The sequence below is a fragment of the Callospermophilus lateralis genome, chromosome 10 (genome assembly GCF_048772815.1).
Source record: "Callospermophilus lateralis isolate mCalLat2 chromosome 10, mCalLat2.hap1, whole genome shotgun sequence".
NCBI classification, from domain to species: Eukaryota; Metazoa; Chordata; class Mammalia; order Rodentia; family Sciuridae; genus Callospermophilus; species Callospermophilus lateralis.
This window is the reverse complement of record NC_135314.1, coordinates 105,795,171-105,822,392: the sequence shown is the minus strand read 5'-3', so window position 1 is coordinate 105,822,392 and position 27,222 is coordinate 105,795,171. Positions and strand designations below refer to the sequence as shown.

Below are 27,222 nucleotides of genomic sequence, written 5' to 3'. Positions count from 1 at the left end.
TGGTTCAGTCTACGGCTGGCCAGCTCCATTGCCCTGGGCCCAGGACGAGGCCAAATATCGTGGAGGAGGGCTTGGTAGAGGAAAGGTACTAGGGCCATGGCAGCCAGGAAGCAGACAGTGGACAAGGAGCCAGAGAAAAGAATCCCATCCAGGACACACCCAGCGACCTGCTTCCTCACTGCGTCTGCCTCCCAGCAGAGCACTCAGCTGCCCACGTACTGGTCCACCAAGGCCAAGAGCTTTCGGGATCTCACCACTGCCCATCACCTGGGCTTCAGAGGCATCCCGGGTGCAAACCTGTAAAAGTGGCCTCACCTGCATCTGAAAGCCAGTGTGCACAGGGGTGAGGGACACCCACACAGAGGCACCAACCGGCCACTCAGTATCCTAAGGTATTTGTAAACAGTTAAAAATCTGTGACATCAAAAATTTTGATCAGAATAAGATTCAACATTTGATTTTTAAAGTGGCCCCACTACTCAGTATGACTTGGGACTTAAAACCTGTGAATTGTTTATTTCTGGAATTTTCCATTTAATATTTTTGAACCATGATTGACTTTAGGTAACTCAAACTATACAAAGCAAAACCACACTGAGGTTGAGGGGGATACTGTACTGAAAATAATTGAAAGTAGGGTCTTAAACAAATATTCGGACACCCACATTCACAACAGCCTCATTCACAGTGGCCAAAAGGTGGAAGCAACCAAGTGACCATGGAGAGATGAATGGTGAATGAAATGTGGTGTGCACATACAATGGAGTATTACTAGGCCTGAAAAAGGGACGAAGTTCTGATACATGCTACTACACAGGGACAGAGTTGGGGGACTTAACAGAGAAGTCAAATAGAGAGAGAAGCAGAGTGGCAGTTCCCAAGGACTAGGCGAGAGGAAAGAAGAAGTTAATGCATAAGTACTACTGAGTTTCAGCTTTGCAAGATGCAAAGCCTTCTGGAGATGGATGGCGGCAAGCACTGCCCAGGATGTCCGTGTGAGTAGTTCACTGGACGACACACGTCAAACGGTCAAGATAGCCAGTGAGTTACATGCAGCACCACTGTCAGAAAGAGCTGCCTTAAGAAGTAACTCTTAAATCATCTGTTAGATCCAGCAACGCGCAATGGAGAGGTCTCAGGCAGTTTCAGAGAGGTGTGGAAAGTCAGAATGGCACAGGGTGCAGTCGGGGGCAGGTGGGGACAGTCACAGTCTCCACTCCCAGCAAGCATGGGCAGGAGAAGAGGTGCAGTCTGGTGGTCACGGATAAGGGAGGCTGACAGCTAAGGGAAGCTCTGGGGCAGGGTGGTGACCCTCAGGCTTGTCCAAGACGGAGGAAAGGACATAGCATGAGCAAAGAGCTGACATGGTCCAGCCTGGATGGTCTTGAGGTGAGTGGTGAGGAGACCCGAGCTCTTCCTTCTGAGAGGAACAGTGTCACTGTGTTGACCTCAATACGACCTCAGCGTGAGGAGCCAAGGAATGCATGTCATGTTCAAAAGGAAATGCTCAGGGTCAAGTGACAATTGGGAGGGAAAAGGGACTTCCAACTCCAGGTCTGAGTTAAGGCGAGCACCTTTAGAAGGTGAGAGAATCCTAGATGCCAGCTCAAGGCAGGGGTGTGCCAGGTCCCAGCTGGAGTAGAGGAGGTCAGCGTGCATCAGAGGCACCCCGGTACACGGGAGGACAGGCAGCGCAGATAGACACCCTCCACCCACGGAAAGTCTTGGGGTCCCCTTGAATCTCATGTGACGTGGCCTTGCCCACAACCCTCAGGGCTCTGGGCCTTCCTGTTCCCTCCTCTGTGGCCAAGCTGGGAAACGGGCAGGTGTGCATGGCTCCAAAGTTTTCCAACCCACTTCCAGGCCGTGGAGGGAGCCACATGACTCTCAGCTGGAACCCACTTCCCAACAGAGCAAGAAGCTGTTCTCACTGTGGCTTCACAGGAAAAGGTCACAGCTAGGCATGGGAAAGATCCGCGTCCTCCGCGGGAGCCTGGGCTGCAGGGTCCCTCTCCCCCACTCCAGGCAGGGATCCAGTTCTCACTACACACTGCTGGCTGGGCTGTGCTCCTGTGTAACCCTGGGCAGGTCCCAATCCAATCGGAGCTGCTGGAGCCTGTGTGACAGCTGGGCGGCAGAGAGCGCGGGACTCTGCAGCACTGGACGCCCCAGCGCCTGGCGAGCAGCTGGTGGTTCAGAGAGCACTCAAATGAGGGGATCTGGGAGCTAACCCAGCATTTCCTGCTGGTCAACAGGAGCGTCCAGGCAGAAGCAGCGGCCAGCCCTCCACTAAGCCAGAGGAGCCGCTCGGGTGCTGACCCCATTTCGCCTGCACAGACGCCGGCCCTGGGCTGGGGAAAGCGTGAGTAGTCTGTTAAGAGAATATCTGCGATTCCCACATACCCCGGTCTTCTCTAGAGCGCCTCGGTCTTTTTATTTGGTGGATGGAATGATAAGTTTATAGGTGACCTTGGACTTTTCCAAGTTCAAAGAATAAACTCACTCACTCTAGTTAGCCTTTCTCTGTACACAGACTTTTCATTTAAGGAAGCACGATTTCTCTCAGGGGGCTCATGCATAAGGCACTAAGAAATTCCTTTTTAAAGGAAAAACCGTGCCGACCTATCCTAGGTAGGACAGTGCCAGGTGCCTGTGGCTAAGGAGCGATGGGTGAGTTATGAGCCAAGCAGCACAGGGGGACCGGGACGCCTCCCAGAGCAGACTGTAGCCAAGACCTTCCGTGCTCCAGAAAGCAAGCACAGGAGAGGAGGCTTGGCTTAAGAGCAGGAAAGGCCACATTCCCACCAAAACTGAGACCAAGGGTGACAGCCTCCCACAGGAAGCCCGCAGCCAGGGCAGGCAGCAGGCAGCAGGAGGCAGGCAGCAGGAGGCAGGCGGTGGGCAGCGGGCAGCAGGCGGGATGCATTTTCCCTAGAAGAGGCCGGCTGAGCCGGGAGAGTGCACAGGTGCTGCGCACGTTTTCAGCACTGTCTTAGGTTTCAATTTTCATTTCCTTGTTCTTCTGATTTCTTACTCCAAGATTAACTGCAACTGAAATATCATGAATTTATTGTGTCTTCAGCTTTAATTTGCGGTGGGTACGATACTGAATATAAACTGTGAAGTTTGATCTTTTGTTTTCCTAAAAGCTGCACAGTACATCTGGAAGACTGTGATTCACAAATGGTTTTTTTAATTTTTTTTTTTAGTTGTAGATGGACATAATGCCTTTATTTTATTTATTTATTTTTATGTGGTGCTGAGGATCGAACCCAGTGCCTCACACATGCTAGGCGAGCGCTCTACCACGGAGCCACAACCCCAGACCCTCACAAATGGTTTTAAAATGCTGAACTATCACTCATGCTTAGAATCCACCCTGGTTTATGTCCCAGCCCATCAACAGTCAATCTCTCTACAGGCACACAGAGTTTTAGAAAACAGCCCCATTTTCTGGAGGAAGGGTAACATGATAACTGAGGAAACGTGGAAATGGAGAGAATAGTCCATCAAGCGCAGTACTCTGCCAAAACGAGAAATTTCAAAAACCACTAAATTTAATATTAAAAAAAAAAAAAAAAACCTTTACTCTTTTCAATGAACAACTCTCTAGTGGGGAAAACACAACCTCTTGGGGCTTCTAGTTTCAATGTCATGCACGTGTAAGTGTTGCTTATGACAAGTGAGCACAGGGCCTTGGCCCATCCCTGGGATCCAGCCCCGGTTCCCTCCACACAGCCCTGCTCACTGTGGGGGAGCTGTTCCTTGGGTTGCCTCAACACAAGACATTTCACAGGTGGTTAGGAATCGACACACAGAATGAGGACTGCCTGAGAAAGAAAATGTCAAGTAAAAACATGTTTTGAAAAACAAACAAAATCTAGGTGGACCTGTTTTTGGCTATATCCCCTTTGATAATAATACAGGCATGTATTTTTTCTATTTGCAATTTTATTAATAACTTTTAAACATCACCATTAATCACTTGAAATTAAAATTTGGGGAGGTAAAAAAAAAAATGCCATACATCAGCAATATTATGATTCTGCCTCTTGGCTAAGATCACGTGTAACAGGCAAAGGATTATATAGTCTCGAAGGCAAACCAGAAGTCAAGGGGAGAAAACACAACAATGATGTTTACATCACTTGCATGTGGCAGGGATGTCCAGGAATGAGTGACAGTTCCAGGTGCTGAACCCCTTGGGAAGTGGGTTCTACCACTTCCCATAGATGCCAGAATCTCCCTGGGAGCTTCCCACAGCCAGGGGGCCTGGGAAGGACTCTCTTCTTGCCTCTGCTTCACCCACAGGAACCTGGCATCCAGGTGGGGTCAGGGGTTCAAACAGGGATGCCAGGCCCAATAAAGGACTAGGGCTTAAAAAGTCACCTGGCTTCTAGAAATCCACCCTCCTTGCACCTCCCCATCCCTGACCTGACCCAAGGGAGACACAGCCAGTAAAGACCCTTTTTTACAGATAGAAAGAGAGCCAGGGGTGCAGGGGGCTGCAAGCTGGGTGTTTGCATAACAGTGTGGGAATCCTGCTGAATAAAACAGTCCATGTTGTGTTCACAGAGGCACCTGGGCACGGTGGGAAAGGAGGAGCCTACAAACAGGGGAGTTCCAACTGGCAGTGACCTTGAGCTAATCTTTTTATTCTCCTTTGAACTCTTTCACTGTTTGACCCTCCTCTGACCCATCACCTACTAAAACAAACCAAAAAAAGAAAAGTGAGGCTTCTGATGCCTGGCACCCAACAGCCACTCAGTAGAAATGGAATTTCCTCCATCCCTGGGAGTATAGCGTTAAACTAGAGGCTATGCTGGTAAGAGCAGAACCCACGGGCATATGCTCAAGCTGTAATCCAAGACTCAGGGGCCAAAAACAGAAATCACAAAAACCAGGGGAAACAGATACTGCTCCAAATTTACCTCCTACCACACCTACAGAAAACCGGGCATCCTGCCAAAGCCTGGGAGTGAGCGGTGAGCAACACACGTCCACCTAGTGCCTAAGCCTCAGTCACCTACTCCCCACAACTGGGCCGCTCCTTCCCAGCCAGCCAGGGGTCCCCAGTCAGGGGGCCTGGAGGTCAGGATGAGGCCTATGAGCGCCACTAGATCCCAAACCAGACTAGGAAAACTTGATACTTTGTTATACTGTATCTTTTAGCCATATTCTGGTCGCTGTGTCGCACACATCCACGCAGAACTTTCTAAGTCTAGACACTTTCAATCATACCACATCAAAACATCATATGAATATCGTCACTGATATTTCTATCTCAGCATGAGAAAGCTAAAAAATTCACAGTGGTACATACATATGGTGACCAAAGTGACTAAACCGCAGCAACACTTAACACGGGTAACACCCAGGTGCCACACAGGCTGAGCATCCCGGGTCTGAAAACCAGAAACCCAAAACACCGGAACCATCCCAGGATTTTCAGACGAGGCGTGTTCCCCCAGGTCATCTCGGCAGGTGTTCAAGCCTCTGAAATCTGAAACATTTCTAGTCTCAAGGATTTTTGGGGAGATGCTCAACCTGCTCATGTAAAACCTGCCTGCACAGGACGACGATATGCACATCATCATGCTGACACCAACATCACAAAACACCAAGCCTAACAACTCCAGGAGCCATGGACAGGCACGCACACAACACACAGGATCCTGTGAGATCCACCTAGGTGTGACCATCGGTGTAAAGCAGGGAAGTGAAACCTGAGGGAGCAGGATTCAGGTCCTGTGGCAGGCAGGTATGAGGCAGGGACAGGGAACGTGCTGCACAGGGGATTACGTGTTCCTGCTGAGGTCGAGGGCCCTGTCTTGACGGAGCCGAGAACAGGAGCAGAGAGCTCGGTTCTCACGAGGCGTATCTCTGGGGCAGGAAGGGGCAGGGTGAATGTGGGGAGAAGAGAAGGAAAAATGAAAACTAATATTATTTTAACCACAGAGACAGGAAAAACATGGCCATGGGGAGAGGCCAGAGAGCCCCAGGCAGAGAGGGTGGGGCTGGGTGCCGAGAGGAGCGAGGGCTACCCACGAAAGGACACTCAGGGACATCCAAACCAGGCAGCCAGACAGGCCAGGGCTCCCAGCACCCCTGCCTGGTGAGTCTGTTTGCAAATCCAGCAGGGCACTCCCGCCTCTGCAGGGCCTGGACCCCGCGGCCCAGCCTGGCGGGACCCTGCATGAGGCACCACCAGTTCACAGAGCCAACCTTCCGTGAGTTATTGTTACAGTGTAAAGACAAATACCTGCCCAGAGTTCTGCCAGGCACAGGGTGTCAGAAAAGAGGGCAGTTGGGAAGTCACTGCTTCTCATTGTGGACTTTAGTTCACAGGATCAAAACTACCCAAGTAGCTCAATAATCTGCACCTGGCAGGAATCTTGGTGTATCTGCACCCAACTTCTGCTGGGAAGTGGGAAGCTGCAGCGCCTGAGGCGAGGAGGCGCCCTGGCCTCCACCCCAGGTCCCCACCTGCTCCACCCCACCTGGCACCCTGCATCTGCCCACTAGCTTCATAAAACAGGAAGACTTATAGGTCATTCACAGGAACTTATCCAACATCTACTATGGGTTATTTACCAGGTGAGGAGAAATCATAAAGTTCTTCTCTCCTGCAGCAGAAAGGACACACTAATAAAAACAGAACACAGTATTTCTAACTAGTCAAGGTACCAAACTGGCAGAGCCCCGCCCTCAGTCCTATGACAGCAGGTGTGATGCCTCAGCAGGTTATCCAGGTTCTGGACTATGCTTTATCAACTTTATCTTGATGTTGCATCTGGTTTTCTTTGGTTTTTGTCTTTGCAATGCTGGGGTCTGAACCCAGGGCTTTGTGCATGCCAGGCAAACACTCTACCACTGAGCTCCGCCCCCAGACCTGATTAGTCCCGCCTGGTCAGGACTATTAGAGGATTTAAAAGTTCACAGCTAGAATTCATATGCATTACAGCAAAAAAAAAAAAAAAAATTTCACTAGGTAAATAATGCTTTTTTCACTCATTCTCTTGTCAATGATCACTAAGGCTAGTTCTCTATTTCTGCTACTACAAACAGTACTAAAATGAGTGCTCTCGTACCTACTGCCTGATATACATTAGCAAGAGGTTTTTGAAGCAGATACCTAGAAGTTAAAATGCTATCCTCATGGGCAAATGTTCGTCCTTACCACATATCCTAATTCATCCTCTGAAAAAGATGAAGTTCAGAAATCACTGCTGGGGGTGGATTTTTCAGTCCTAAAGGGCTATTAGGAGCATGGGCAATGTGTAAGACAGGCAGGTACACGTGGTTGACACCATTTAAAAGGGAGGAATGAGAAATACAAAATTCAGGGCAGGGCTACCTCTGGGTGATGGACGGTGGGGAGTCCAGGAGAACAGGCAGGAGACGGGGCGTGCTGGCAGGGGCCTTGCTCTCGGAGCAACGCTGGTTCTCCTTATTGTGCTTTAGTTTATATTAAACAAAGTACTGATCATTCTACAGAAAGAAAAAAACTATTTGTGTAAATGTAGTCAGCACTGAGCCAGGCGCGGGGGCACACACCTGTGATCCACACTGTTTGGAAGGCGGAGGCAAGACGATCACCAAGTTCAAAGCCAGCCTTGGCAACTTAGCAAGGCCCTAAGCAACTGAGCAAGACCCTTTCTCAAAGCAAAACATAAAAAGGGCTGCAGGGAGGGGACGGAGGTGGACCTCCAGCAGCACAGGGAGCTCTAAGTGGACAGGGACAATGATTTCACTGCTCTGATCCCAGTGGCCAAGTACCCACAGCTGGACAGTCAGCCTCAGAGTGATATGTGTCAAAAGTAAATGTCTCCTTTATAAATGAAGGTGTCAGGGCTGGGGTTGTGGCTCAGCAGTAGGGCGCTCGCCTAGCGTGTGTGAGACCCTGGGTTTGATCCACAGCACCACATAAAAAATAATAAATAAAAGATTTTTAAAATAGTTTAAAAAAAATAAATAAATGAAGGTGTCATAAGCTCCAGAGATTACTCTGGTTTAGAGCGTAGGAAGGGAAAAGAAGATGGCGGAGAAGAGAACAAGAAGCACCTGCTTTAAGATGACAGAGGAGCCCCCAGAGGTGACTGGGAGGGAGAGGTATGGAAAATAGCAAAGGTGGCAGGAGACTGGCATTGGGCATCTGTCACGTTTCGGACAATGGGCTCAGGACCGTCCCTCAAAACTAACAGATGTTAATACCACACGTGTACATATACATGTGCGCTGCTGACACCCACAAAGGAGGGCACATAAGGCAGAGACACAATGGTGGCTCTTCCCTCCTTAACACTTCTGTACGCCTCTCCCGACAGTCTCCTGCTTAACTCAACTACAAACACTCCTGGGGAGACCAATATGGGTGAAGCGAGGGCACCTGGAGGCTGCATGCAGATTCCCACACTGTCCCGCACAATGCCTCGAGCTCCTCCCCCAGGCTACCTGCTCCATCGCTGCCCTCTCCTCCTGGCCTCTGAGGGAGGACTCCTCTCCATCCCATCATGCTTGTCTGTTTTTTATGACCTTGACTTTTTAAAATCCAGGCTGTTTGTTCTGCAGAATGTCCCACCTATGGACCAGTCTGCTTTCCCGGCCATGATCAGCCTTGCAGGGAACCACAGGTGTGTTCTGCACACCTGGAGGCGCAGGGTGCCAGGTCCCAGCCATGACATGAGTTCAAAATTCCAGTGATCATTGGAAGTTCCCACTCGAGATAATTTTTTCTTCATTATCCTGGAGGAGGTGAGAGTCTGTTCAGACCTCAGGATCCTGTGCGTCCACACCCATTCACCCAGGGGCACTTGGCAGCCACTGAAGATGGTGCCTGAATCTGGCATGGCACTGGGGGTGCAGGACAATGACATCCTAATCCTGCCTTCCTCTCTGCCCTTGCCAGCGGGCCCTCCCTCCCTGTTTGGTCTCCATGCAGAACATCACTGTAATCCCTTGGATTTGGTTTGTTTTTACACTTACCTTCAGCTACTACTACTCTCACTCTTGTTGATGCTCAAACTGTCCCAAGCTTAGAAGTACCGTGGAGCCTCAGTCTGTCCTTACCAGTTTCCCATGGGTCCCCATGCTCCTCCTTGCTTCCTGCCCAAAGCTGGTTCGACCCACCTTACACTCTTCCCATGTCTGACTCTCCATGAGGCCCTGGTTCCTTGTGTGTCAATGATACTAAGACACAAGATGAGCATCTCTACGCGGGGCTACCCTGCTTCTCCATCTGCAGAGGGATTTTACTTTTGCTATGTAAAGATGGAAAGACTTGAAAAAGTTTTAATAGCTACGGGCGAGTAACCACTTCAGAGTCTATAGTTTTTTACTCATTTTAAGTAGGATGAAGGATGCTGAGCAGGATTATACCTTGAAGAGAAGTAGCCTCTAGATAGAGTGTGATACTGAAAATAACAAAAAGAATAACCTAAGAAGAAAGATTACAAGGAAGCAGACATAGTTTGCATGCCCCAGACCCCACATCACACACACACACACCCCTGCCCCCGTGGAATAAAACAAAACTGGTCCTGGCCTGTTTCCTGCTGCCGGGTAAGTCACAAGCGTGACACCATAGTGCCAGAAGAGAGCCCTTGCCCTGGTTGGAAGGTTTTCTCCTGCAGACACTATACCTGAGGCATCCAGCAGCTCCCACGAGTCACAGCTAGACCTAGCATTTCCTTGACTGATCCCAGTGAAATCCATTGGAAGGGTGAGAGGACCACATGTGGACTGGTCTAAAAAGGACATGGGGTTCCACCACGGATCCCAGGCAGTGGACCCCAGAACTAGCAAAATGTCAGTCTGCGGTTTCAAACGTACTCTGATCACCATGTTTAGGCTGAATGAAAACTCTTGCCACATTCAAGCTCTACCAGTTTCGACAGCAATCTCCTTGTTCCACTGTCACGTGTTTAGAGAAACACAAAGGCATTTCAGAATTGGCCGATTCGTATGCTAGTGTCACAATATGTTTTATTGAAATCAAAGGTTACTGCTCCTTCCAACAGGGATCCACACTCAGAGCAGGAAGGACAAAAAGAGTGTGCGGAAGGCCTTCTGTGCAGTGTTCCTGAACCGTTACGCTCTTTCCCTGTGGTTCTGTACTCCTGAATGCCAAACAAGCACACAGGTGGTTGCTATTGAGCTACCGAGTGAAAGCTATCTGCTGCCTCAGAAATGGAGATCTGTTCTCTTGCACTGCAAGGCGATCTCCAGGCCGTCCTTGGGCCAGTTCTAAGGATCCCAGCACTCCTGCCCAGCTGAGCAATACACCCGTGACCTGGGAGGCAGGAAGAGGTCAGAAAGCCACTTCCTTTCCTGGCCCCAGGGAAAACAGCCTCATGTTCTCAAGCAATGCTGCAGAGAACAGGCTGGGCCTGGGCTGCTTCCCTCACCTCCTCTCTGAGGGCCGATTCCTGAGACTGGAATGCAGGGGTCTTCAGAAACAAAGTTCCCCCCACCCACCATCAGAAAGCACCGCTGGGCCACACAGAAATTCAGAGACTTCCAAACATCACTGTCGAGCAAAGAGTTTCTACATTCCCACAGATTTTGCAACCTAATCAATAGTCATCAACACTGACAACCAGGAGCAAATACAGGAAAACAGCAATAAACATGCTGAATATTTCAATCATGCAAGCTGAATTTTAAAAATAAGCATGGACACACTTCCCTAGTGAAAACAGTCTAGTGCTCATTTAACTTACTTAATTCTTCCTTTTATTTCTTCCTATAATACAGAATCCTAATGATGATACACCGTGGCCACTTCAAGAAGACAAACACTGGTTGGGCTGCATCGCTCCACTGAAGGAGACCTCCTTTATGCAAACAAATCAAAAGGTAACTGAAAACGTGCCAAGGGTTATCAAGAGGGTTGTTGATTTTGTCCAAATATTAGGGAATGTTTTGGGAATAATAAGGAAATGTTTTCTCTTATTCAGAGAAAGTGGATTTACACTGGTTGGTAGATGTGTAAGAGAGAAGCAGGCCACCAGGTTGCCAGACAAAACAGAAAAACAAGCCAGAGAGGAAACAAGAAATGAACCCAGAGCTGGCTGAGCGTGTTTGATTAAGATGCATGTGTTTCTGGAGGGGGCAGTGCTCTGGGTAGGTACTACGTAAATTCCATGCAAAGAGCGAGCCCTGAGACTGCATGCCCTCTCCAACCTGAAAACCCAAAACAGCACAATCCTGGGACCCCACACTGCACCAAAGGCACTCAGGACCGGGGCACTCAGGGTCTGGATCAGGCTAAACCTTCTGTGTTGTAGCTAGGAAGGAAGGCGAGCGGGCAGGCGAGGGAAGGTGGGCGGGCAGGCGGACAGAAGGCGGGAGGAAATGGAGAGGGGACCTGTATGCTGCTCCCATTACACCTGTCTTTGGGCCCCATAAACCCCACTTTCTCATATTTCATTATGTTCCAAAGCAGCAGCAGCAGCAGAGGTGAATCCCTGTGCCAGGCACTGGTTCTGGAGAGCTCCACCTAGGGAGGGTGAACACTTGAACCAGGCAGTCTCCCTTAGGAAGTCCAGCCATGTACAGAAACCTTTCTTAAACACCATGTCAGGGAGGTAGGAGGCACCTTCTGCATTCCTGAGGCCTCCCAGGGAACCTGGAGGTCACTATCAAAGCAGAGCTCCACACACTGGAAGCCCTTGCGGGCTCAGCTGAGGGCCTGGCCTTCTGCAGCTGCTCCCACCCCTCTTCTCTTGCCACGTGTATTGCCACCTACCTCTCCTCCTTAAGGGGCTGGGAGAGGCTGGAGAGAACAGCACCTCCAAGGAGCAAGAGCAGGGGCAGAAGGACAGTGTTCCAAGAGAGTCTCTCCTTTTCTTTCTGATTCGTTTGGTTCTTGTTTATTTTTACACGACTGTATAAAATCTGCACAGCACGGGACTATTCCCTGCATTTGTGAAATGCCTCTAAGTCCCAGTAGGTCCCTTCAGTGGGAGCTAATCATCTCTTGGAGACGAGGGGAGACTGCTCAGACATCACAAGGTCAAAGTGACGCAGTCTTTTCTATGATCCTGTCCTGTTTTTCAAGCAGTCATATTCCTGCATTTTGGCCTGAATATATACACGGCCTCACTTGCCGTGTCTGCCTTAGGAGGGCTCCTTTGTTGTTCATTTCTCCCTTGACCAGTGTCTGACCTGCCCTTAGGAAAGTCTGCGGCATACTGTGACAACTGGGACCACAGAGGGAGGGCCCTTACCATCAACACCACTGCTATAAGATGTTCCCAATGCTTCAAGATCAAGGTCATGATGGGGGGTAACTCATGGCTCATTTGGAGTGTACCTTGAAGATGAGGCCATTTGCCCTTGCGTGAACTTCTGCCCTGGCAGAACAGACAGCGGCTTGGGCAGAAAGGCACCCTCCCCCAGCCAGGCTCGCCCCTACCCACCAGGTCTCACACCCTTCCATCCTAAAACAGAGCCTCATCTGCAACTACTGCCAAAATAGCAAGACAGAGCTTGAGGAAAAGACCCACAGCTCCCTCCGGATCCTGGAGGCACACCTGGGTCAAGCCACCTCCACCACACTCACAGGGGGCGGGAGGCAGAGGTGTGCCAGGCATGGCCAGGATGGTAAGTGCAGATTCTGGGCATCCTGAGGAGTCACAGAACAGCACCTGGCCACTAGGAGACCTTGCAACTCAAAAATTCCTGAGTGCCAACCCCTGAGGAAAGGACTTCCTACAGCTGTCTAGGAGGGGGGAGTCGTGAGTCTCCTAGAACAATTTATGGGAAATCCTTTACATTTTCTATACATAGTGGCTTCTAGAACATTTCTAAAAGGGAATGCAATGCATTTGGCTCTCATTAAATTGTTTCTGGGAAATTCTTCACCGCTTCACTACACAATTATATTTTACATAGTTCACGTTTCTCCTCTTCAATATACGATATGTAGTTTTCATTTGAGAATTAAATTCAAGTGAATCCCATAAATACTGACTGGCTACCAGGAGTACTGCCCTAGATGATCGAGGGGACAGTGTCCCTAGCACTGAGACACCAAACCAGACTGGGAGCACAGAGCGGTGTGCATTCTCTCAAGCTCTGTGAGACCGACTTCTAGGCAAAAATGTACCTGATGGTCCAGGGATGCCTTACTTAGTTAACTGAAGGCCACTGTCACAGTGGACAGTTAAAAGTGGAAACCAGGTTCCTCCTCACTTGGCATCTGAAGCATGATCTTAGTTTCGATGCTGAATGTCACCAAAGGCCCACTGCGACAGGTTTGGTCCTCAGTGTTGCTGAGGGAAGGAGATGGGACTATCAAGAGGGGCCACAGTGGAAGTGGGAGAGCCTGATCATTGAGGACAAGCCCTTGAGGGGGTAAAGGGGTTGAGAGAGTCCGGTCTCCCAACGAGCACTTTGTTACAGTAACAGAAAGCTGACTAACACAATACAAAGCAAGACCATATGCAGAAAGGCCACAGAAAATGGGCAAAGAAGCAAACCCATATGCTCTGAGCTCAGCAAGTCAGGGCTAGAGGAAAGAGTAAGGCTAAAACCCGAGGAAAGTGTTTGAAGAAGTGAGTTAAGTAATTTTTCTTTCACTGAAAGTCAACAGACTGGCAAAAATCAAATGGCTATAAATATTCTACTTTAGCCATACGGCACACACACGGGAAAGACATGGAAGACATTCTTATGAGGAAAGCAGCATAGAGGCTGGTGTGGACCTGCATTTTGGTGTGGAATGCAACTGGATTTCACGTTCCCAATTCCATCTGCCACACCTCCTTGATCCCAGTGCTCCGTGTCACACCCTCTCATTCCCAGTGCCCCGTGTCCCACCTCCTTGGTTTGACTGGCACAGCGCATCACACACTGTGCATAAAGCATGATGCCAGCCACCAGAAATACAGGACAGACAAGGCACACCTCTGGCCTGTGGGAGCCACTGTTCTTGCCCCCTCTCCCATGATGTTGAACTAGACGTAAATATCGTAAGAGCGGGATTTCATGTGTTGTATTCCCAGAGTGCAGGCAAATAATATCTAATACCCTAATATCCTAAATATCATCTAATATCCCAAATATCACGCTAAGACATAATGACTAAACAAAGGCACGGTCTGAAAGCCCATGTGCAGTTGAAGCAACACTCAGAAACAAAACAGCCAGAGAGCTGAGTGTGGGGCCAGGGGCCGGGCACAGAACTGTGGACACCAAGAAGGGACCCCACCCTGCCCATCCGAGGCTTGAGGGGAGATGCTCCCCAAGGGAGGTGACATCCCTGCAGAGGGCTCAATGGAAGATCCAAGGGGGTGGGGGACCCACAAGGAGGTCAAAGAACCCATGGGATAGAGGAGGCAGGGATGAGACCACCAGGGCCTTTGGTTTCCAGGTTACAGTCAGTGATGTGGGTCACCCAGAGGACATTTGCTCTGAGCACCAAATAACCATCTGAATAAACTCCCGTCTTCCCTGTGCTGTAAATCAGTGCTTCCCATATCCACGCTGCTCAGCTTCCCCAGTTTTCCTCTACGATCATCAAAATGTTCTGTTCTTCCCTTTTTATTCCAGAAAGAAAGAAAGAAAGGCAGGAGGGGGCTGGGCACAGGGGTGGTTCCAGAGCTGGGTGTGCCCACCCCCATGCCCTTGCTCTGTCCTCCGCGGGTGTGCAGGACTCCTAGAGTAACTTGTCACCTCTCCCCCAGGCCTCTGCCTTCAGAGCCACAAGATGCTCAATTCCACGAGCTCACCGCCGCCAGGTCCGCCCTGCTCCCGGAACACGCTCATCACCCAGTACATCATCCCGGTGCTGTACCTTCTGGTCTTCCTGGCAGGGATCCTGCTCAATGGCGTGTCGGGCTGGGTCTTCCTCTACGTGCCCAGCTCCAAGAGTTTCATCATCTATCTCAAGAACATTGTGGTCGCTGACTTTCTGATGGGCCTGACTTTCCCCTTCAAGATCCTGGGCGACTCGGGCCTGGCCCCCTGGCAGCTGAGCGTGTTCGTGTGCAGGGTCTCGGCCGTGGTCTTCTACGTCAGCATGTACGTGGGCATCGTCTTCTTCGGGCTCATCAGCTTCGACAGGTACTACAAAATCGTGAAGCCCCTCCTGACCTCCTTCGTCCAGTCGGTGAGCTACAGCAAGCTGCTGTCGGTGGCCGTGTGGGCGCTCATGCTGCTGCTGGCCGTTCCCAACATCATCCTGACCGACCAGCGCGTCCAGGAAGGCATGAGAGTGCAGTGCATGCAACTCAAGAACGAGCTAGGACGCAAATGGCACAAGGCGTCCAACTACGTCTTTGTGGGCATCTTCTGGCTCGTGTTCCTCCTGCTGATCGTCTTCTACACTGCCATCACCAGGAAGATCTTCAAGTCCCACCTCAGCTCCAGACGGAGATCCATCTCGGTCAAAAGGAAATCCAGCCGCAACATCTTCAGCATCGTGCTCGTGTTCTTTGTCTGTTTTGTGCCTTACCACGTGGCCCGGATCCCCTACACCATGAGTCAAACCGGAACCTATTACAGCTGCCAGGCGAAAGAGATCCTGCTCTACGTGAAAGAATTCACCCTGCTGCTCTCTGCTGCCAACGTGTGTCTGGACCCCGTTATTTATTTCTTCTTATGCCAGCCGTTTAGGGAAATCTTATGTAAGAAACTGCACATCTCATTTCAAGCTCAGAATGACTCAGACCCTTGCAGAATCAAAAGGGGCAACACAATGCAGGAAAGCACAGACACGCTGTGAACTTCCGGCCCTTCCCACTAGACCATTACAAGCTCGTGACCACCTCCAGCTGCCGGGAAATGAGCAAGAGCAAAGAACAAGCCACTTGCTCATCACTGGCAACAGACCCACCATCCAATACCGCCAGGACTTATGAAGCCCCAGAGGCTCAGTACAACGACCAAATTCAAATGTTTCCAAGCTTTTCTGTAACATTAAAGGGTGTGGGATCCCTTCTGCAGGTTTTCCTAGTACTGACCATTATTTTTCTTGGAAAAAATAATACAAACAATCATTCAATCCTATTCCATCAAAATAGCAGGTTTAAATTTATATTAACTAAGTGAACAGTTAAAGTAGAATTTTAAATTGGTAAATAAAGAAAACAGGAAGAAATCCAAGACAATTCACATATGTGTCCTCTTTTTTCATATGCAAGAATTAAGTCAGTAAGATATATGATCTTTGTCAGCAGCAATCTTAAAGACCAGCTTAAAAACAGGCAGAGTTTGATAAAGGGCTGTTTGAAGTGGAAAAAGTCAAAGCAGAAAATCACTTAGGAAACCCCTTATTTATTCAAGGCATTTCAAAGGAAAGCAGATATGAGTTATGCACTCTGCAGTAAGATCATAATTTTTTCTAATGCAATTTTAAGGATAGTACATGCATGTTAAATATATCTTATAAAAGACCTATTAAGCCATCTAATGAGCTGGAGTTCTGGTATTAGACAAGGTCTAAGATGATTCTACAAGCAAAGCCAGACCCAGGAGGTACTTTCAGCAATTCCCTCTGCTCCGTAGTATGAGTGCAGATAGGATAATGGAAACACACACACACACACACACACACACGCACACACACACACACACACATGCGCGCACACACACACACACACGAACATGACATAATTCTCTTGTAAGGTGGAGCGAGAGAGTTTCTCAAAAAGCAAATAGATTTGATAAAAAGAAGATCTAGCCAAGCATATAGTGGTGCATGCCTCCCAGCTACTCAGGAGGCTAAGGCAGGAGGAACACAAGTCAGAGGCTCACCTCCACAACTTATCAAGACTGTCTCAAAATAAAAATTCGAGGGGCTGGGGATGGAGCCCAGCGGTAAAGCACCCCCTGGATTCAAGGCCAGTACTAAGGAAATAAATAGGGGAAAAAAGGAAGAAAATCCAAAACATAAAATAAGTACTGGCAGTTTACACATAACATGAACATTCACCTATCACATTTTCTAGAAAACAGATAAATGTGATACATGGAGATATGGAATACGGTTTCTGGTGTAACAATTACCAAGGCACAATTTTTTTTTTCTGTTATTAACTGGCTAGAAGACATTCAGTCCATCCTTCAAAGAGTCTTCCCAAATGTTTTTAGTGTTTGTATCTCTTTCATCCTTCACTATATCTGTATCAATAAATAAAATTATTTTCAATACTGTCAATTTTTCCTTAAAAATCATAGCACAAGGAGACACCAGCAGATTTCACAGCCAGGGGATTCTCGACATGCCCCCTTGCACAGGCTCCAGGGATGAGTCACCTAAAGACTGAACAACCTACATGTCACTGATATGTTTCAAACTAAGCAGGTCATGCTCAGGACCTCCTCATGGTTTAGGAAAAACCCAGAAAACAGATGCTGTTGAAGAGGAGCTGGGAAGTGCCCCCACCCATGTAAACCCCCACCTCCCTGCCCACGCCTCCTCAGCACACGACCCAAACAGACCACAATCCCTAGGGTCCGCAGACGTCCCTGGTGGAAGGGCGTGTCCTGGCTTGGGCCAGTAAACTTGCTAAACAGTCTGGCTGTGCTTATTCTTCATGACTCCCCCTGATCAGGGCCCATGGGTGAATCCTGGAGTCTTAAATGTCCCCTTCTGGGCCACAGGAGAAAGTGAAAGCTCAAAGGAGAAGAGGAAGTGCTCGCCAAGGGATGCTAGTGGCTTGCATCACCTCCTCAGCGAGGTCTGTCCTTGGGAAAGTCACTCTTCCCTGAGGTGCCAAGGACTGACTGCGTGGTAACCAAGACCCTGGAACAGGCTGGTCATGCATGTGCAAGAGTGGTCAGGAAGCACTGCACGGAGTAGATAAGGGTGCTCTGAAGCCACAGCAGAGGAGCAACTCCTATTCCAGCTTGTAGGCACACAGCAACATCTGGAAACAAAGGTGCCCTGCTAGCAAATGGTCAGCAGGACAGGGGCAGATGGACAGCAGGGCACTCCCAGCTCCGCCATAGCTAGTAGGTGCACAAGCCCTCCTGCATTCCGGGTGCTCAATGCAGCAGGGGACGAGGTGCCTGTGAGGACAGAGAAGGCTGCAATGGGTGCAAGCCAAGAGCGGAAGCCAGGACGGCGGTGAGCTGAGAGCTGGCCCACCCCAGAGCAGACGCTCCTAGCTCCAGCCAGTCACTTCCTCATTCTCCACAGGAGATTTAAGACCACCCAGTTTTTTAACTGTTGGGCTAACAACTAAGAAAACGCACCCCCGGAACTGACCATGCAAAGTGGGTAGCCACTCCACAACATCTGAAATGTAGAAACCTAACAGAAAGGAGCCCAAAGCAGCTTATGACTGCAACTAAACACCTGTCCTGACTAAAGAGCCCCCACTGTGTTACCTCAAGTGAGGTTTCCACATCAGTGCACAGTTAATTCAAGTACCTACACAAAAATGTTTTAAGCTGTTTCATAAAGAGAGTATTTGAAATAAGAAGAATCAAGAAACGTCACAGAGGGGCCGGGAGGTGGAGTGAGCCGGGGTGGGGGGTGGAGGAACAAGGGGCGGAGAACAGGAGCAGGGCTGGGAGCAGGGGGCAGAGAGTCAGCATTGACAAGGGAGTGGGGGCTGAGAGCCAGGGGCCTGGCAGAGAGCAGGGGGTGGGGAATTTAAAGAAAAAGAAACAAGAAAAAAAAAAGAAAGAAATGTCACAGAAAGATCACCATCATGTGAGATGGTGGCACATGGCACCTACCCACAGAGGCGGGTAGCAGCAGCAGGGCCACCCAAAGTCTCCTCCGCCCACACCCTCTTTACTCAGATGACACAAGTACACGTTCCTGTTGGGAAAGTCACACTTCCCTGTCCTGGTGATTAACAGGTCTTGGTCCCACAGATTGGGACAGCACAGGACCCAATGTGACCCAATGACAGCGAGGCCCAGGCTCTAGAGAAACTTCTAGAAGGGATGCCATACACATGTAAAGCCTAGAAGTGCACCCTTCACTTGGGCACCCCTCGGACAGAGCTCGGGCATCCTCGAATGAAGAGTCAGGGCAGCTGCAGAAACGGCACAGTGTGAGACCATGTCCACCCTGGCCTACAGCCATGGTCCCCAGCTCTGGGCATGCCAGCCAGTAAGACGTATTGCACATGCTTGATTTCCCTTGTGGTAGGGAAGGGACACCAATCAATTGGAAAATCTGGATACACTGGCTTCATCTAAAAGAATGATCTGGAAAACATGCTCATACCAAGCTTTACTCCTCCTTATATCAGTGAGGTCTGTCATTTCTGTATTCTGTCTTTAACCTGTGCCCGCCACCTGATCTTTTTACCCCAACTTTGGAGACAAAAACTTTCTATAAGTACAAAAATACCTATAACACCAAAGACCACGGACATATTACTACACAGAGTATTGTCTGCAGAGGGGATCGGGGTGCCTGGAGCTGCTGACCTGCATGCAGGGCCTGCACTACGGCCTGGGGGAGCTGTACTGTGCAGTGCTCAGCAGAAGAGCCACCACTTCCCTTTGGTAACCTGTTCTCTGTAAGACTCGAGTGGTATGCAGATGACCATTTCAAGTCAGGCCATCACCCCAAAAAGAACCACTTCAATGAAATATGGCTCTCTTTCCCCTGCAGTTTGCAAGGAGGTTTAACCTCTTCGTAGCACCACTGGTACACAAGAATTAAATGTCACACTGATTTATCTGCCATAAATTCATAATGTAAATGTTATTTATAAAATAATTACAGAAAAGACATGTTTACACAAAATAAGGTGTTTTCCAAAGCAGTTTGGGGTCTTATAGGGACTATAAGATGTTACCACATTCCCACCTCTGCATTTACAACAGAAATTTTAGGACAAGCACGGAGGGAGTGGCGGGTGTCTAGGAAGAATGGCACTATCTGATCAACAGGAAAACACAGGATGAGCATTTCCCTGAGAAAGCCTGCAGACTCCCGGGGCTTTTCCTCACTGCCAGGATTACTTGCTGCTCTTTGAAGGGGCTCACAGTAAGATTCTGAGGCTCCTCCCAGGTTCACAGACAGCTGATGTCTTCTTCCTAAGCCTCCTCTCCCCACTTCCACACACCGCCTCAAATGCCTTCAGGACCTGCAATGCAGGACTTCAGACAAGAGGTAACCTTGTGCCATTATCCCCTCCAGGATCCTCAGCCTAACTCTCCCAGTGCAAGTCAGGGCAGGCCCTGGGCGGTACATTCCCTTCTCCCCCAGTCCTCTGCATTTGACAGCTGCTAAACCTCTCCGGAAGTTCATGGCAAAGTCCTAAGGAAGAGCTCACTGTCCTATTATTCCAGTTCCTGACCAAAAAAAAAGACACCAAGAAAAGTGGCTGGCATGGGCTCTATACGGTTCATGTCCCTTGACATCACTGCATGCTCCCTGTCGAAGCCGACAGTCTCCATGGCTGACCTGCAGGGTGTAGGATGTTAACTATTCTGTTTATGCTAAGCCATCAGCTTTAGGAAGGACTATCAGTTCCTTCTGAGGCTTAGGACTGAAAGGAGAAGCCAATCCTCACATTGTTTGAAAAGTAAAAGCCAATTTAAACCACATCAAATCCACCTGCTCATTAATAAGAACATGCAGCCACATAGAAAGTTCTGAATTCCATGACCAACTGTGTTTTTTGGTCTGGTTGATATTACAAATATCAGAGGAGAACACAATTTTAAATACGAAAACCAGAGTCACAATCACTGATGTTCAAAATGAGAGATCCTTAATCAGAAAATCTTGGCCGATGACCTACAAAATGCTACGAGGATTATTTAATATCTACTGAAAATGAACAGAATAAAGATCAATCTATGCCATAGCCAACGATGTGGTGGTTTTCCTTGTAAGCCAGGAAACCACACTGGCTTTCCTCCCCAGGCCTGTCCCCACCCCTGACCCTGGGGCCTGGACTCCCACGGCTCTGCTCACACCACTCGGTGACTTCACCTCTGCGGAGATTCCCAGCAGCACAGCCCTCCCCCATGACTTCAGACCCTCCTGGCCTCTCGCCAACAGGACTACAATCCTCCCAAGTGGCTTCCTGTCTTGTAGCGTCTCCTGACCCAGTGGGCTCTCATAGCTTGCTAATTACAGTCCTTGGGAACATCCAAGATCGGGTCCCAGCCCCTTCCTCTAATAGATCCTGTAATGCCACCGAGATCACAGGAGATTGGGGACCTGAAGCTCTGGACCTCAGTTCTTGGGTCCCGACAAAAGAAAATGTAAAGTCAGGCCAAAAAGTCAAGCCAGAGACTCTTGTTATGACTGAAAGTGATGTAAGGCTCCAAGCAAAGAGCCTGAACTGCCTCCAGCAGAGAACCACAAACACTGCTGCTGCCACGCCCACTGCTGTCCATGGTCTGCAGTCGTCACCATCAGATGTGGCTCAGTGGTAACGTGCCCCTGAGCTCCATCCCCAAGACCCCCCCACACCAAAAAAAATAATAATAATAAAAATAAAACTACTCTACCTAATCACATGAGTCACCCTGGTATCTGAAGCCACGCGTCTCAGGTAGCATTAGGAAACAGTGAGCTAATCTGAATGGGTAAGGGAAGTACATGCTTAAAGAAAATCTTCCAAACTTTAAGCAGAGCAACCCAGACAAAGGGCAGACACGGAGACATGGCGGCTGCTCCAGAGGTCATGGACCATAAAAATCTTCCCGCACATTATTTTGAGCTGAGCTCACATTCCAGAGGGTGCAACTCCATGGGGAAGGTGGGAAGAGTGGCATTGATGTTCCCGTGGTCGTAACACTAAGCAGGGGACCTGGACTGACCTGAGGCCTACTTAATGACCACTGTCTGTCCCCACCCAGCTCTTTCCCAATAAACAAGAGTAAGAGAGAGAGAGTATTGATTATAGCTGGGTGGTGTTGGGCAGGCCTTAATTTCTCCACGCCCCAGCTTTCCCATCTGTAGAGGGTGGAATCTCCCAGGCCTCATGGATGGTTTTCTTGTTTTTTAGAAAATAAGCCAGACACAGTGGCTCTATCATCCTAGAGACTCAGGAGACTGAGGCAGGGGGATCGTCAAGTTCAAAGCTGGTCTCAGCAACTTAGTGAGACCCTGTCTAAAAATAAAACACAAAAAGGGCTAGGAATGTGGCTCAGTAGTAATAGTGTCCCTGGGTTCAATCCCCAAAAATAGAAAGAAAAGTTCCCAGACCTATTCCTGGCTGTGGTGGGGTCTAAAAAGCAAATTTTAAAAATCATATACATCAAAAAGAAATATTCCCGCTGAAATGGTGTTTGGTATTTGTATTCTATAAAACCAAAAGTGTACAGGTAACAGAGCTGAAAACAAAGACATCCTTTTTCCTCCACTTATAACTTATGGGACAATTTATCATCTTACACATAAAAGTCCATGAAAGTAACAAATACATCATTTCCTAAATAGAAAGTACAACCATGACCAAGGTAAGGAAAAAATAACTTTACCGCGCTTCTTCCCACTTGGGCTGGTGAAGCACTAGGTCAGTGATAACACGCATTTCCTGGAAGGTAACCAAGAACACTCCGAGAAACAGTTGTCCTCAATGAAACGAAAAGGAGCAGGTTGTGGAAACTCAGATGGAACCTGTACTTTAAAAATCCCTGGGACTGGGGTTGTGGCTCAGTGGTAAAGCGCTCGTCTAGCACGTGTGAGGCCCTGGGTTCCATCCTCAGCACCACATAAAATAAAGGTATGATGTCCAACTACAACTAAAAAATAAATATATTTTTAAAAAAATCTCTGGAAAGGGTTGGGGTTGTGACTCAGTGGGGGAGCACTTGACTGGCATGTGTGGGGCCACGGGTTTGATTCTTAGGACTGCTTCTTAATAAATATAATAAAGGTCCATCAACAACTAAAACCTACATATTTTTAAAAATCCACAGAGGCAGTGGGGAGAACACAGTTCCACTGGGATGACCCTCCATGTGACCAACCTCGACCACCCAACACAGCTGCGCTGTCCACGCTCCGTATCCCACGGCAAGGGGGCACCAAACCAGACACACAGACCTGGTCTTCAAGTCTTCAGAGCAGCTGCTGTACTTCCCAGTTCTGTCTATGATCCTGAAGTAAACCAGGGAAGTCACGGAACTGAGCATATAAATATGACAAATGAAGGAAGGACGAAAAGACAGACTTCACCAAAATCCTGGCATCCCAGGCCCAGGCCACTGGGTTAGCTGTCATCTTACCCCACGTTTCCTCCTCAGCCCAGGGACACAGCCCTATCCTTACTACTCACTTACTTGTCTGGCACATGTGTCTCTTCCACAAGAGTCTTTTTTTTGTTTTTTGGTTCTGGAAATTGAACCCAGGGGCTCATAACTACCAAGTCACACCCCAGCTCTTCTTTAATTTTTTAATTTTTATTTTTTTAGTTTTGGGTGGATACAACATCTTTATTTGTTTATGTGGTGCTGAGGATTGAACCCAGTGCCTCACGCATGCTAGGCAAGCACTCTACTACTGAACCACAACCCCACCCCCCAGCCCCACCCTCCTTTTTTTAGAGGCAGGGTCTTGTAAATTGCTGAGGCTGGCTTTGAACTTGTGGTCTTCCTGCCTCAGCCCTCCTGAGTCCCTTGGATTATAGGCAGGCACTACTGCGCCCACCTCACAAGTGTGTCTTCACACACATCCTAAAAGATGGAGCACTTCCTTCAACTATTACAATGAAAGTTGACCTTGGTACTTAATCAGAAATCAAATGCAAAGCTTTAGAAACAGTTTCCTTCTACCTCATAGGTAAGTCTATATTTAAAAAAAAAAAAAAAAAAGCAATAGTTATAACTACATGAATTTGGAAGATTGCCCAGAATATCTGAATCAAATGACCATTATCACCATGAGCAACCTCAAACTCCTCCTAAATTCACTGTAGCTGGACACGTCTCATCTAGTCTTTTGGGGGAATTTTTCTAAAAAAAAAAAAAAACTAAAGTGAAAATACCAAGAAATTGGGTTTAGATTCTAAAGGGGTCTAAATTTTTTTTTTTTTAATTCAGAAAACTGACAAAGAACTATAAGGAGAAAAAGAAGAGAAAACAAAGCACCCACCAAGACAATGAGACACTGGAAGAAAGCAGACTGTTACCTACCAGGCGTGGCTCTGCACTCACAGGTGAACTTCAGACCAGCGTACCAGCTCCCAAAACGGGCTGGGATCAGAAGCTCATGCTGCCTTTCATAAAGGCAGCCTTATAACAGGGAGCCTTACAAAGGGTCTGTTGGTGAGGATGAGCGGCTCCTTAAGAGCAAGGACTTCCGCCCGGTCCCCTCCAGGCCAGGCTCCTTCAGACTTCAGTAGACACTTCCCCACCTCCAGGAGGACAGACACTTGACCAGACAATCCAATAATCTACTAATCACTACATAACTGTCTCAATTCATGAAGCCGTGTAGTTAAACTGACAAAACACTCCACTTTCATGATTTGGAAAAAATGGTACAATACATTCTGGAATGAAAAACTGTAAAACCATGTGAACAATAACATTTTAAGTGCTGGAAACTGGTGAGTGTTACTGCATACACTGAAGAGGTCTTTCTTCAACACCTTCCTGCATCTTTAACTCATAATTCCTTCAAGGCAAAAAATACTGCCATTCTTGAAACCATGAAGACACAGACTATATCTTGGGTAGTTAAAAAATATATAAAATTTTAAATATTAATATTTTAAATAAAATAAAGCCTAAGTACCACAATGGACAAATTGAAAGTCTTTTCTCTCAAAAATAATGACAAATTTGAGTTGTTGAAGAAAACACATGTAGAACTGGCTGGGGCGGGCTTCTCCGGGAGGCTTTCATGCAGTTAAACTACATGCAAACCACAGTTTCATCTACGTCAATCTGCAACATTTTAAAACCACACAAAAAGGACAGGAAACATTTAGTACAGCCAGGAACCCGGCAACGGGCTCTTGCTGCTTCAACTAACCCAACAGCTCACACTTCTCCGGAGACGAGGAGCTAGGCCAGCTCAGGCTAGAGAAAACACCCCCAGGTATGTCATTTTAAATACTTCAATCTATTCAAAGCTTTTCCACAGAAGGCAAGTACCAACTATTAAACTCTAAGTAGTTCCTGCCTAAAAACTACTCTATAGTTCTGTTCTATCTGATGCCCCATCCATCCATCTCAAAAAGACAGTTTAATTCAAACCAAGCTAACAGGCGAGCAGTACTCTTCGGTCACTCGGTTTTATAACTGGCTGGACAATGGCCATGTCACAGGTCTTTCTAGCAGGACACAACGGTCTCAAACTTCCTTTGCTCTAGAAATGCACCATAGATCATTTCACACACTTTGCCTGTTACTCCCATGGAGGATCCAGCCAGGTTTTTGCCAGCCATGGGTACTGTACAGGGGGCAAAGGAAACACTGCAGATCTCTCCTTGGACTGGCTGGAGTACTTGACATTTCCACTGGCTCATAACTGGTTGGCAAAATATTCATCAGGCACTTAGTTCTTGAATTTGTGACAGAGAACATAGGATGTCAGAAAGGTATGATTTAAGCTCTAATCGACACAACTGGAAATTCTAAATAAACCGTTTTCATTGACATCTAGATGGAATTTCATAAAACCATGGTTCTCAGGCTGAAAAGCCGCAGTCTATTTTAAATAAATCACTCACCTATAAAATACATAGTGAATTCTAATTAGAATAATAATTAATCAAAACCAACTATCCTAATTCTTCTCTCTCTCTTGTCTACTGACAAGACATGCCATGTAACTGTGCAGGCACCGGGGAGCTCGACACACACCTTGATGCTACTATCTGTGTAACATTTGGAATGGGAGCACTGAAGTCTAAATCCCACCACCCCATAAGGAGACAAAAGGCACAGGTGGGAGGTGAGATCAGGGCACAATGACACTAGTTTTTGGACTCAGAGGTGAAAAGGCTGCTCATGATTCCAAGGTGCAAATAAATGGCAACCGTCAGAACTCCAGGCACCAAGGAAATTGGGGATAGGCAGGAGTTGGGATGGACCAGCATAAAGGCAGGGAACCTAGAAGACAATGCTCCATGACAGCTCCTCACCCTGCTCTGAAAACTGCAAACTCTTGAGTAACACACAAGAGGCAGACCTTGGTCTCCTCGCCTGACTGGACGCTCTCAGTAAAGGTTATGCCCATCACTGATGTCCTGGGATCCCAGAGCTCTATCACCTGCCAAAGTACCGGGGCAGCAGGACCTGTTCTCAGACAGTGAAGGTCCCACCAACCTGAACAGGGAATTGGGATGGGCAGCGGACACAGCAGCAGACCCCATGCTGAGCACATGCAGGGCCCTGGCCTGCCTCTCAGCCATGGGAGCAGTGGGTAGTAGGGAGAGAGGAGGGACCTCAGTTATGGAACTTCAGTTTAACTAGGCTTAGTTTTTAAATGTACCTATTGTAAAATGAAACAGTAAAATGCTCGGAGAGTGGACACTTCTCTTATTAGGGAAGGTCAAGAGTGAATGTCTTACTTCAGCTTTCACCTGAACACTGCTCAAAACATCAGAACACGATCCTGCCGTGGCTAGTAAGGCCTGGTCTTGTGAGGACTGGTGGCTGCACGGTTAAGCATTTTCATCACATCCCTCACCGCTGTTACTTACCATGATGATTATTGGGACAGTGTTTTGGAGTAGTGTGGAATATAGCTTCTGAGAGCAGACTGGGGTCCTGTCTCTAAAACTGAGAGCTACATAACCATGACCAGGGAACCTCGTTACGGCTCACTCTGCTGTCTGCAAAGCACAGACAATGACAGCTATCCCACAGGAGGGATGGAAGGTTCATGGCATACATACAGCCGTCAACAGGCACAAAGTGTGTGCTCCACTGTCCCGGCTGAGTTTGATATAAAATGACATTTTTCATAGAGCTGAAGCCCTGGTTGGGGCAGATAAAGGGAAGGGCGTGTGCCTTATAAATGACACTTTAACTTAGGGAATTTTAGGTGCAACTGTCTTATTAATCTCTTTGCACACATTGTTTCCTTCCAAGATTGACATAATAGTTCATTAAATAGTTTTTGAGAAAATTTAGACTTCCAAAAGTGTGTGTCTGTCCTTTTGTTTTAAAGAGAGACTAAATGTCTGATGTGACTTTCTAAGTCAGCCACTACATGCAGTATTTCGAACTTTTACAAAGGTTACATATGGATCATGCACAATGGCACACATCTATAATCCAGTGACTCAGGAGGCTGAGGCAGAAGGGGGCAAGTTCAAGGCCAGCCTCAGC

At 48.1% G+C, this 27,222-nt stretch overlaps 2 protein-coding genes across 3 annotated transcripts in view; one reads left to right on the top strand and one right to left on the bottom strand.

Annotated features, from left to right (window-relative positions):
• Med12l (mediator complex subunit 12L) overlaps window positions 1–27,222 on the bottom strand; it is a 269,754-nt gene that overhangs the window by 147,599 nt on the left and 94,933 nt on the right. The gene's annotated exons all lie outside the window — the stretch shown is intronic.
• P2ry14 (purinergic receptor P2Y14) lies at window positions 2,083–15,814 on the top strand. The gene is made up of 3 exons (XM_076867438.2): window positions 2,083–2,362; window positions 10,756–10,857; window positions 14,691–15,814. The coding sequence occupies exon 3, from the start codon at window positions 14,714–14,716 to the stop codon at window positions 15,728–15,730; it is 1,017 nt and encodes a 338-aa protein (XP_076723553.2). The 5' UTR covers window positions 2,083–2,362; window positions 10,756–10,857; window positions 14,691–14,713; the 3' UTR covers window positions 15,731–15,814.